Source organism: Pristis pectinata, chromosome 35 (genome assembly GCF_009764475.1).
Source record: "Pristis pectinata isolate sPriPec2 chromosome 35, sPriPec2.1.pri, whole genome shotgun sequence".
Lineage (NCBI taxonomy): Eukaryota > Metazoa > Chordata > Chondrichthyes > Rhinopristiformes > Pristidae > Pristis > Pristis pectinata.
Genome location: NC_067439.1, coordinates 14,039,149 through 14,052,586, shown reverse-complemented (window position 1 = coordinate 14,052,586; position 13,438 = coordinate 14,039,149). Strand labels below are relative to the sequence as shown.

Sequence of the window (13,438 nt, the reverse complement as noted above, 5' to 3'; positions counted from 1 at the left end):
TCTGGTTTCCTCCACAACTCAAAGGGGTGTCAACTGGTAGGTCAGTTGGCCTCCTAGAGTGTAGGTGAGTGGTAGAATTTGGGGAGAACTGAGGGGAACTGAGGCAGAATAAAATGGGTTAGTTCAGGATTAGTGCGAGTGGATGGTCGATGGTCAGCAACCAAAGGGCCCGTTTCCATGCTGTGCAACTCTATGAGAGGACTGGAGAGGAAATTCTTAGCCCAGGGCCCAAGGGGTGATTTTATAGAGGTATATAAAATCATCAAGGACATAGACAAGGTGAATAGTCACAGCCTTTTTTTCCAGGGTGGAGGAGTTCAAAACTAGAGGGCATAGGTGTAAGGTGAGAGGGGAAAGATTGAAAAGGGACCTGAGGGGCAACTTTTGAACACACAGTGTGGTGGGTACATGGAACAAGCTGCCAGAAGAAGTGGTAGAGGTGGGTATAATTACAACGTTTTAAAGACATTTGGACAGGTAAATGGATAGGAAAGGTTTAGAGGGATATGGGCCAAATGCAGGCAAATGGGACTGGCTCAGATACAGTGGGCATGGACTAGTTGGACCGAAGGACCTGTTTCCTTGCTGTATAACTCTACGATTCTGTTGGAAGATACAGTCACCAGTAGTAGACCACTAAAAATCTTGGGTGTGCGAGGGGCCAGAATCGGAAGAGTGCAGAGATCTGGATGGGCCAAAGGGCTAGAGAAAAAGGCAGAGGGCAAAGTTACAAGGAATTATAAAACTAGAATAAGAACTTTGCAATAGATGTGTTCCAGGACTGAGAGCCAGTTAGGTTAGCAAGCAGAGGAGGATGTGTTGACAGAATGGTGTGGGTTAGGATAAGGGATTAGCGTAAATGCCAGTAGTCCTGTTATCATTCCACACTGAGCCACTACCGCACCTGTCCACCGCAATCCAAATGGAGGTCTGAGTCTACGCTGAATCCTGTGCTAAAAAGGAATGGCTGTCATCTTGAGAGGGAAGAACTCTGTAAAATCTGTTATGTTTACAAGGCTGTAGGGAGGGACCTGAGAATCAAGCAGCACCTCACAGAACAAGAGCTGGTAGGCTCTACATAACCAATCTTTCTGAATTAGAGCCAGTTTGGCTTTGATTAAAATATCTTTCTGATTCCATTGTACAGTCAGCAGGAGCCAAGAAACGGCTGCTAATCACCTTCAAAAGAGCAGAAGGTGCTTAAATCAGAAAGGATTTGCAAATAAACTTGCCTCTATGGAAATTAGGATGTCTTAAACTACAAGCAAATTAAGAGGTGTCTTTGGACTCTCTCAGAACTGCAAGGCTTAGCTATCCTGAATGATTTCATGAATCATGGAAGGTGCATCAATGCCCATAATGGTCACTTCGTCCTTAACCGATCATGAATTCCATTTCCCATGGCTTTATATATACATAGATACATATATAGATATATATATAGTCCCTAAATCTGTAGACATGGCTGTGGTGAGATGTATCGGGCATTGTGCCACAGTGATAACTAGTGGTCTAATATCCACAGGCATGGACTATTGATTGAGGCAGGAGTTCATATCCCACCATTGATGCTGGAGAGTTTTAAATTCAAGTAAACTCAATAAAACCAGCATAAATTACTAGTCTCAATAATGGTGACCATGAGTCTGCCAGATTGCTATAAAACCCATTTAGTTGATTCTTCTCTCAGCTCTGAGGGGGAACTATGGATTACCAAATTCCCTTACTGCAAAGGAGATCATTTTACTGCAAAGGAGAACAATCCCTTTCCCCCGCAACCTATTATCACCTCCAGTCCCATCAACTGCCCCCAGATTCTACCATTCCCTTACAAAGGCTGGAGCTATGAGACAACCTCTCTACCTGCAGAACCACTGTGCTGCCCAAGTCACAGAGTCACACAGCACCGAAACAGGCCCTTTGGTCCATCGTCCATGCTGACCGTCGTACCCATTTACACTAATCCCACTTTCTTCTCCTCACACTCAACTACACACTAGGGGCAAGTTACAGTGGCCAATTAACCTTCCAACCTGCGTGCCTTTGGGATGTGGGAGGAAACCGGAGCACCCGGTGGAAACCCACATGGCCACAGGGAGAACGTGCAATCTCCACACAGACAGCACCAGAGGTCAGGATCGAACCCAGGACGGTGGAGCTGTCAGGCAGCAACACTACCTGCTGCACCACTGCGCCACCCAACAATGCCAATCCTACCTATATATGAACACATGCCAATAAATGCACACCTCGTCAGTGACATCAGAATTCAGCAAAGAGGTGCATGTACCAATCAGGAGCAGAAGCAGGCTACCTGCAGTCTCCAGGTATTTCACTCCACTGTCATTTGTAGCCAAGGAGTGGCCTGTTCAGTGGGGAGATATTCCAGTGGGGGCAGCGAGGTTCACAACCATGGTGCACATTGTCCAACATCAGGCCATTCATCTTCACCTTTAGAAAGGGACACCACTAAACGAACAAATGAGCATCAGACCTAACACCATTTGCAGGAAATGACATCACTGACAGTCCATGCACACCCTGAAGCTATATAAAAATTCTTACTTTCAAGTTCCCAATCAATCAGCCCACATCAAGTACCATTAAGTCCACCCTCACCACCTGTGTCCTCTTTGAGGCCACCTCATTGACCAAGCTTGATGTTACTTCTCTTAATAGATGACATGGCACCAAACTTACTTTTATAATTCTCCTACGAAGCACCCTGCAATAGTTTACTGCATTAAAGTTGGTACTCAAATGGAAGTGGTGTATAGGTGGGTGTCTACATAGAACCAGAATCAGATTATCACTATCTTATATGACGTGAAATGTGTTGCTTTGTGGCAGCAGTACAGTGCAAAGACATAAAATTACTATAAATTACAAATAAATAGTGTAAAAAAAAAGGAATAATGAGGTAGTGTTCATGGATCATTCAGAAATCTGATGGCGGAGGGGAGGAAGCTGTTCCTGAATCATTGAGTGTGGGTCTTCAGGCTCTTGTACCTCCTCCCTGATGGTGGTAACAAGAAGAGGGCATGTCCCGGATGCTGAGGGTTCTAAATGATGGATGCCGCCTTCTTGAGGCACCGCCTCTTGAAGATGTCCTCGATGGTGGGGAGGGCTGTGCCCACGATGGAGCTGGCTGTCTACAACCCTCTGTAGCCTCTTGCGATCCTGTGCATTGCAGCTGCCATACCAAGCTGTGATGCAACTAGTCAGAATGCCCCCCACCATACATCTGTAGAAATTAGCAAGAGTCTTTAGTGACATACAAAATCTCCTTAAACTCCCAACAAAGTAGAGCCACTGGTGTGCCTTCTTCGTGATTGCATCAATATGTTGGGCCCAGGACATTTCCTCAGAGATGTTGACACCCAGGAACTTAAAGCCACTCACCCTTCCACCGCTGACCCCTCAGTGAGGACTGGTGTGTGTTCTCCCGACTTCCCCTTCCTGAAGACCGCAATCAATTCCTCAGTCTTGCTGATGTCGAGTGTGAGGTTGTTGTTGCGACACCACACAACCAGCTGAACTATCTCATTCCTGTACGCCTCCTCATTGCCAGCTGAGATTTTACCAACAACAGTGGTGTCACCTGCAAATTTATAGATGGCATTTCAGCTGTGCTTAGCCACACAGTCATGAGCGTAGGGAGCAGAGCAGTGGGCTAAGCACACATTCTTGAAGTGCGCCTGTGTTGTCAGCGAGATATAAGATACATGTGTGCATCTCTGTGTCTTCAGAAGTGTCTGCACATGTATGTTTGCTTTCAAGTACACGTGACAGGGATGCAATTTCAAACTTGGGAAATCCCATCCTCCTGAATCTACAGGAATTGCCAAGTGCAGCGCAATCAAAGGTGATGCTGGAAGACAGACAGAGAAAGCTGTGTGCATGCCAATTGATGAAAACATATGGTCAGGTACAATCTGTACAGGAGCCTTCCACTTGTTCCATTTCCGAGAGTTTCCAGTCATAGCCTCAATACAACAGCTGCCACATTTATTCTTTGTACTGACCCTTTACTGGCAACAATAAAAGCATCAGAAATTACTTGATTTACCACTCCATGCCAGAAAAAAAGGTTTGATTTTGGACAGAAATCTGGGAAAGCAGGAAAGGCAGAACAGATTTGTTGGTGACCAAGGGACACGTAATGCCCAGATGGAACTGCTGCGTTTATCCACAGGACGGCATTTGCTTTGTGAGCCATTAAACTTACTGGTGCAATAAACAGGAAAATCTAGCAGCAGGAGATCCGGGCCTTGTGGGGGCAAGGGAAGGTGATCAAATGGTGAAGCAGAAGGAGCTTCCGTTTTATCAAAGTAGATCTGACAGCAAGCAGTCTCACTGTGTTCTTCTAATTCTGGCCCCACATTCGGCACTTTCACTGCTCTATCAGTGGCAGCTGAGCCTTAAAGTCATGGAGTCATACAGCATTGAAAAAGGCCTTCAGCCCACCAAGCTCTGGAATACCCTCCAAGCACCCACTCTGTCTCTCTCCCCCTCTTTTCCACATTAACAATCTTATAGAGATTTTCGAGGAGGTTACCAAGGTTGATAGGGAAAGGTGGTGGACGTTGTCTACATGGACTTTAGCAAGGCCTTTGACAAAGTCCTGCATGGGAGGCTGGTTCAGAAGGTTAAGTCGCTTGGCATTCAGGATGAAGTAGTCAATTGGATTCAACATTGGCTTAGCAGGAGAAGCCAGAAAGTGGTAGTAGATGGTTGTCTCTCTGACTGGAGGCCTACATCTAGTGGTGTGCCGCAGGGATCGGTGTTGCCTAAATCACCAAGATTTAGGCACAATGGACATCAAGGAAGGCTATGAGAGCTTGCAGCATGATCTTGACCAGCTAGGTAAATGGTCTTAAAAATGGCAGATGGAATTTAATGCAGGCAAGTGTGAGGTGATGCACTTTGGGAGGACAAACCAGGGTAAGACTTACACAGTGAATGGTAGGGCTCTGAGGTGTGTGGTAAAACAGAGGGAGCTGGAAATACAAATCCACAATTCCTTGAAAGTGACGTCACAGGTAGATAAGGTCATAAAGAGAGCTTCTGGCACTTTGGCCTTGGCCTTCATATAAATCAGGACATTGAGTACAGGAGTTGGGATGTCGTGTTGAAGTTGTACAAGACATAGGTGAGGCCGGATTTAGAGTATTGTGTGCAGTTCTGGTCACCTACCTACAAGAAAGATATCAACAAGCTTGAAAGAGTGCAGAGAAAATTTACAAGGATGTTGCTGGGACTTGAGGACCTGAGTTACAGCGAAAGGTTGAATAGGTTAGGATTTTATTCCCTGGAGCGCAGGAGAATGAGGGGAGATCTTATAAAGTTATACAAAATTATGAGGCGTATAGGTAGGGTGAATGCATGCATACATACAAGGTTAGATGAGACTAGAATTAGAGGACATAAGCTTAGGGTGACAGGTGAAATATTTAAGGGGAATCTGAGGAGAAACTTCTTCACTCAGAGGGTGGTGCGAGTATGGAACGAGCTGCCAGCGGAAGTGGTAGATGCAGGTTCAATTGCATCATTTAAGAGAAGTTTGGATAGGTGCATGGATGGGAGGGGTTTGGAGGGACGTGGTCTGGGTGCAGGTAGATGGGACTAGGCTGAAGATCAGGCGGCATGGACTAGATGGGCCGAAGGGCCTGTTTCTGTGCTGTAGTAGTCTATGACACAATTAAGAGACTAGCTAAAGCCTCATCTTCTGACGAAGCCTTTGGTTATATGGGTAACACGTCCATATGTAGCCAGGGGTGAAACTTTGTTTGGCTTCCCTCTTGTGCAGTGCCTTGGGATTTTTTTTTACATTAAAGGATTCATGGAATAATAAAAATAACCCATCACTCAAAATGGCCAGTGTGTGTTTCCCACCCTCCTGTAACCTAGCACAGGGTGGAATCTTGCAGAAACAAGAAGTGGGGATCATGTAACCTAGGGACTGCGAGATAAAAATCAAGAAATAAATAACAAAGCAACCTGGATTTGTGCTTTGACTTCTGGAGTTGGGTTTGAACCTCCAACCTGCAGGCTCAGAGGCGAGATATCCAGTAATGTGCACTAGATAAATAACTGCAGCAAATCCTCAATTTACGATGAATAAATGTTTGCTGTAATGCAATTGACTATTTAGGGTCATGCCTTCTACTTACAAGGCGTTTTTCACTGTCATGAACAACCCTAAATATTAGGGGGCAGAGAGATAATATCAATGTTAGTAATAAGTGACAAATGAAATCCCCCATAGCGCTGTGGCAATGACATTCGCGAGCCACCAGAATGGAGCTGCACTGAAAAAGACTGCTGTTGATTCACAGATCATTAACGTAAGTACCTACTGAAACAAACCACGGCCTATTGACATAAATGGCTATTGATACAAGTGGTTATTGAAAACTGGTCACAGTTGGCTGCAGAACGTTACCTCTGGAAGTGCATCACATGTAACAAAGGGCAGAGATGTTGTATTGGAGCAAGTGGAAAGGGGGTCGAGTATGAGACTAATCGATCAAAATCAACAGCATCCATGTCAATCAAGGAGAAGGTGAATCACTACAGCAAGACATAAAGGAATGTGAGGGGGTGACAGATCGGCTGCAAGACCGATACATTCAAGACTGGTTTGCATATTTCAAGAAACATGCAAACCTGCATAATATTCACCTCGTGAGGAGACTGCAAGTGCAGATACTGAGGCACCCCAGAAAACTTTCCTAAAGAAGCGGTTAATGTGAATGAAATGAGATGAGATCAGGGCTGATGTAGGGTCTTGACCCGAAACATCAACTCTCCCCTTCCCTCCACAGGCGCCCATTGTGTTCCTCCAGTTCCTTGCTCCAGATTACAGCATCTGCAGTCTCGTGTCTCCAATCTACACATTCGGCTTGTTTCTCTGGGAACAGACTGAGATAAAAACTGCTTCTCTTAGAAACACTGCTTCTCTCTTCAGACACCAACTAAAGCAGGAGCATTCACTCTGAAACATCCTGCAGTCTCTGACCTCAAAAGGTGCAGAAAATGGGAAGAAGCTTCTGAAACCTCACAATGTAGTTCATCTCCCAACACATAAGAGACGTAAGAACTCCACACGGTAACCATAAACAGGATTATCTGTTTGTTAACCAACTAGTATACAAAATTTATAGAATGCTAACAATCTTTTTTAAACAACAAATACCTTTGCATTTTTTTGCAATTGTTTTTCTTCTGCACTGCCCTGAAAAACAGTGACTTTTAATAAAAGCATTTCCACTTCAGACAAAGGACTGCCTGGCCTGAAAGCTAAAATTTCATGGCATCCAACAAATAACCTATTCTTGATGGCAACAACACTTGCATTAAATTTAGGAGGAAGCTGGAGTAGTTTCTCAGAATCACATGGCTTCTGAATGGTGCTATATAAATGCAAGTTCCAAGACACGTGGAAAACAAAATTTTACTTTCAATAGAGAGATGATGGCAAAGAATATCTTTATTAATAGAGATTTGCAAAGTGCTATGTCATTGGTCTTGTAAACTCTTCAGTGTTCAGGTTTGCAAGTACAAAGCAGTACATCCTGGAATGCGAAGTGCTGCACTGTAATTCAGAAATGCATGATGAATGAGCATCTACACAAGTCAATCTCTGCCACAAGCATGTCCAGGAGAACTATATCCCAACACAAAACCCACAAACAATGGCAATTCTTGGTGGCAAGATTCATTCATCCAATCTACATCATCACAAGCTGTGAGAACATAAAAACACAGTTGTAACCACAGTAACAACAGCTCACCTTTAATCCTGCGCATTTACTTCAAAGTCTTTGCATCTTCACATAAGAACAACAAAAATGATACCACTTCCTCACAAACATTCAGAAAATAATTCAGTGTTAGGTCTTACCGAAAATCTTCTCCCATGCTGAGAGTCCACCAACACAAAAAATGATGCAAGGAGCCAATATGGGAAATACTGCAGTTCAGGTTGATTGACAACGGCATACTTTTGCTAAAATCAAGCCTTCCTTCATTGAATTCTTCCACAAACCCTTCAGTGGTTCTTGCATCTCCCAAAAAAGCTTGAGGCAGGTTTTACCAACACTAAATGCAGTGGGAATTTACTTCCCTTCCACCAATACCTTAAGGATATCATGGAGTTACCACAGGTGTAACCACAAGCAGCTTGGTGAACACCATCTAACCTTCACTTCCCCTAATGTGAATGATCACCTGCTTTTTCTTTGATTTCCAAAAGACTGTTACTATTCATATAATTCCTCCACTTCCCACAAGACACCAGAATGCTCTGCCACCATCTTGTGTACAGTAATCAATGGCTCACCAGAGGCAACCTTCTGCAAAGGAGTTAATGAAAGGTGGGGAACTCTAGCCTTTATTGACCCCAGGGGATTTAAAATGGAAAGGGTTATTTTAATGCATTTTGTTCAGTGGGAAACTCATACAAAGAGTGAAATACTGGCCTTACATCGTCACTGGAAAGCAAAAAGGGCTGGTGTGTAAAAGCAGTCTTACATCCATGCCCCATTCTCTCTTAGACTAATTAAGATTGCCTTCATTAGTGCAAGAAATGAGAGAGGCAGGAATGGTAAATGCAGTCTAACATATATCTAAAAATCTAACCCAATTTCATCCCATTGTTGGTATCTGAAGAGGTTGTGAACATGCAAAGCAAAATGCAGAACTAGAGAAATATAAGAGTTAAGCTCTAATACACATGGCATGACTGCATTGCTAACAGTGTCCGCCTTCCTTCTGTGGTGGTGTGTAAAGCAGTGACCACTGAGCATTGTGTACTTACACTGTCTCGTCATTCAAGAATTCCAGCTCCCCATAAGCGTCCTCGTAGTCCACTCCTCCACCACGGGCTGTGCCTTCCACTGTGCGGTACGGTATGATTACCGTCCCTCGGGCTCCAGATGTCCTCAGGACCTTCAGCTCCATCACACCAACGCTCTCACTAACATGGTGGACTTTATCTTCAAAGGTGAAGATGCCAGCGTGGTCATCGTCCAGGATCGTCACCGTGGCAGTCAAGGGAGAGACGAGACGCCCCTTGGGAAAGTCAGTTGAATCAGAGTCAAACATGCCCTCGGCATCTCCACTTCTGAGATTCCCCAGGCGGACAAAGAAATGTTCATCTTCCTCAAATATGTCATCGTCAATGATGCCCACGGTGATGTCTTTTGTGGTTTCCCCTGGCTTGAAGATCAAGGTGCCCTCGCTGTATTCATAGTCCGAGCCAGCGTTGGCCGAGCCGTCCTCCGTCCGATAGTCTACGTAGAAGGTGCTGTTCTGCTCCCCACCCCTGCACACCACAGTCAGGGTGACGAGTCCACAGTTCTCCAGGCACTGGTAGTTTGCCGGTTCAAAGCAGATCTTGCTGCACAGCTCTTCACCTGGCTCAGACTTCTCCTCGTTAAGGTGGGTTGTCTTCTTGGCATGATCGGCGGCATGTTTCTTCAAGATGTTGCCTGCACCAGTCATCATCCTAGTGGCCTGAATGCGGTAGAAAGCTCTGCTCTTTTGTTGATGGAGCAAGGCATAGTAATTGGCCATCTCAACCAGTTGTTCCAGCTCTCGATCCGGGTACTTTTGCTTGAGGTCTTTAAGGATGCGGATGGCTTCCTTTCGACTCTCATCCAGGTCCTTGGCTTCCAGAGTGATCACAGTTCCATCAGGGAGAACACCGTCTCCGTGCTCCAGGATCATTTTGCCATCCATCTCAATCCCTTTGGGAAGCTCCCCTTCGGTCTCTATAATGATGCCTCTGCGTTTGTCTGCACGGTACCTTTTGTAGACATACTTGTAGAAGAGAAGCCTCTTGTCAGCAATCCAGGCGAAGACCACGCAAACTGGGAAGAAGAGGAGGGTCAGTAATGCCTCCCAAACCTGGACCACACCTGGGGAGAAAACTGCCAGGATCAGGTACATCCAGATATAGGCAAAAATGCTCCAGGAGGCAGTGACAAAGAACACCCGCAGGTGCTTGACTCTCCTAACTTCACCATCAGGGATACAGTAGACACACACAGCAATGATGACAAACATATTGAATGCTGCACTGCCAACAATGGTGCCAGGCCCCAATTCTCCAGCCAGAAAGCCATGCCCGCACACTTCAATGAGTGACATAAGGATCTCTGGAGCTGACGAGCCCAGTGCCATCAGTGTCAAGTTGGACACAGTCTCGTTCCAGATTCGAACAGTGGCTATGCTAGTCTCTCCATTGGGTTTAGTGATTGTAATCTCTTTCTCCTGTGAAGTGATGACCTCAATGGACGCCATGAAGCGGTCGGCTATGATGGAGACTCCAAGGAACATGTACATCATTGCAACAAAGTAGACAATGGCCCTGGCAACCTTGTCTCCTAAAGATGGATTTTGTGGGTACCATACTGGGAGTATGATTCCACGGTTACATTGGAAGGACCCAAAACATGTCAAGTTGGAAGGAGCATCAGGGTCTTGAGTGTCAGTTGCTTCTGCCTCCCAAAGGATCATCATGAATAATGTGATCTGGATTCCAGTCCCCACGAGAGGGGACAAGAAGGTTCTCCACTCCAACCTGGCCATTGGCACAGTTTTCTGTCAGAGGGAATACAGACTTCAAGATCTCCCAATCTTTGGATATCTGGAAAGACAAAGATTAAAAGGAATTATTAACATTGTTACACTTCAAGGCATTGGCAGATGGAACATGTACACTTTACTCAAATCAGACAAATATTTGGTTTGACTGTAATCATTCCCGAAATTAATTTGAAGGATCCGTTATTTTGCAATGAAGTCTCTTGCATAACATTAATTCTGATGTTTAAACATGGAATTGATTGATGGCAACTCAGGATACAGTCAGTCTTCGTGCAATAATAATGTGCTTGAAAAGTTTTAAAGAGAAAATTCAGATCCATACTTCAAACTTGGCAAAGCATGCCAGAATGGTTCCAGTCCCTGGAAGTGACTTCATATTTACCTAAATGGTTTACTATCCTACAGAAATCAATTGTGATAAAACCACTTTCATTTTGAAGATATTTAAAAGAAGCTGTGCCATTTCTTACAGTCATGCAGGGCTTTGTAACTGTTATAACCAATGAGACCAGCATAACTGTCACAAGCTTAATCAGGAAACAAAAGTTGCACTTATTTAGCAACCATCACACCCTCAAGGCATCCCCAAATCCTCTGCACTAAGTTTTGAACTGTGGTAACATAGGAAACACAACAGCTAATCAGCATGCTATACGGTTTACAATAATTAAATGGCCAAATGTTTGTTGAGGGGTTAATGTTGGCCAGACATCAGGAAGAACTCCCTCTGCTCTTCCTCAAAACAGTGCCACAAGATCATTCTTGACTGTAGAGAGGGGCTCGGATTATTCAAAATGTGGCACCTATACCTTGTATTGGCCTGAATAATGCACTTTAATTCTTTGGAGTGGGCCTTGAACACACAACCTTTTAATTTAGAAGCAAGAATTCTACCAGCTGAGCATTCAATCATACTCTTTTGAGCTGCATTGGTGAGGTGGGTCCAACTGTGCAACCTAGAGTCTAAGGTGCAGAGGAGTGGACCAGGTGCCAGTCAGTCATGAGCTTCAGTCTGCACATTCCGTAGTAATCACCAAGCCTCATCTTGTTTCAAGATGTCATTAATCTTTTTTAAAAGCTTTTTCTTGAAAGCAATCCTTACTTGAATATAATCAGAGATTTGTTGGAGGTAGAAGTAAGATATCCACCCACCGCTCACCTTACAGCGACAGTATTTAGCTGTAACAAACCATCTGCTGGAGGAATTCAGCAGGTCGAGCAGCATCTGTTGGGGAAGGAATTGTCACCATTTCACATCAAAACCCTGCATCAACACTGACACTTACTATCGGCCTGCTTTCTCCATTACATCAACGACTGCATTGGTGCTGCTTCCCGCGCCTGTGCGGAACTCATCAATTTTATCACCTTCGCTACCAATTTCTCCCCGTTCTCAAAAACACGTGGACCATTTCTGACACTTCTCTCTCTTTTCTCTATCTCTCCACCTCCATCTCAGAGGACAAAACTACCCATTGACATTCATTATAAACCTTTCCAGCATCTGCAGTCTCGTGCCAACAGCATTTAGCTAACTGGTCCAACTCAGGTTCCAACAGCAGTGACCTGCAGGATGTTACAGATTAATGCTATAGAATCTCAGGCAGAGGTGATTAGACTTTCTTTTATTAGAAATGTCATTAGCTGACACTTGTGCGCCACCAATGTTATTTCCACTTAAGCTGGGTCTTGTTGCATTCAGGCAAGGATCCTTTCATTAGTTGAAGAGTTGTGAATTGAATTGTATTCTGCACAATCGTCCGTGAATTTCACCCTCTTTGACTTGTGAAGGAAGAAGGTTATTGATCAAACGACTGTGCCGAGAGGAGCTCCCACAGCAAAGTCCCAAGGCTGAGACAACTGGTATACAACAATCTTTACCTGCGCCAGCAATGAATCCTTCCCCTATTTTCTATTGGCCAATTTTGCCAGGGCTCTTTGATGCCACACTCAGTCAGATGCTGCCTCAATAACAAGAGTAGTCCCTCCTGCCTCACCTCTGGAATTCAGCTCTTTCATTCACTTTGGCCAAAGTCGCAGAGCAGCCTGATGACAAGTGGTCCCGGTTGATCCATACTCAGCATCGGTCAGCAGGCTGACTGAAGATGGAATCAAGGAGGTTCCTTCACCACCAACCTCAGACCCGGTAATGATCGCCTTCAGTACCCAACCTGCTCAGTCAGTCATGGTGCTAACAACCCACACAAGGTGATGCACATTGACCATCCCTCTCCCCCACACAGCATATTCTGTGCCCTTGCTGCACTGTATTGTTTCCAAGTGAGGTTCAACAGGGAGCAGCACTGATTCATTAGTTAAGGTGGAGGTAGGGAGGGGAGTCACAGGTGATAATTAGCAGGAGGTTTCCTTACCCCTGTTTGGGATGATACTCATGGAGCAGAGAATCAATGTCAAGGACTTCCAGAGTGCTCCCACCTCTGGTGTGACTGACCTGCTGCTGGGTCACAAGACATGGAGAGTAATGATACAGGAGTCAATGATTTTGCCTGAACGGTTGTCAGGGTGTTGCTCTGTTGTTAGAAATATTAATTAATGACAGTTCTTCCAGATTCCAGTCAAGAGGACTTTGCAGAGGTGACCGGCTGAGCATATGATGAGATGGACTCTGACCTCACGATCTACTTTGTGACCTTGCACCTTATTGTCTACCTGCACTACACTTTCTCTGTAGCTGTGACACTTTACTCTGTACGGTTATTGTTTTTACCTGTACTACCTCAACGCACTCTGTACTAACTCAATGTAACTGCACTGTGTAATGAATTGACCTTTACGATCAGTATGCAAGACAAGTTTTTCACTG

General features: G+C 44.8%; 1 protein-coding gene across 4 annotated transcripts in view; it reads right to left on the bottom strand.

Moving 5' to 3' along the window:
- The window catches only part of LOC127586224 (sodium/calcium exchanger 3-like), a 353,793-nt gene that overhangs the window by 270,971 nt on the left and 69,384 nt on the right, over positions 1–13,438 (bottom strand). For all 4 annotated transcript variants that reach the window (XM_052044020.1, XM_052044021.1, XM_052044022.1 and 1 more), the window contains one exon: positions 8,822–10,654. In XM_052044020.1, coding sequence (XP_051899980.1) covers positions 8,822–10,596 — 1,775 coding nt within the window. In that variant the 5' untranslated portion in view covers positions 10,597–10,654. The remainder of the gene's footprint in view (positions 1–8,821; positions 10,655–13,438) is intronic.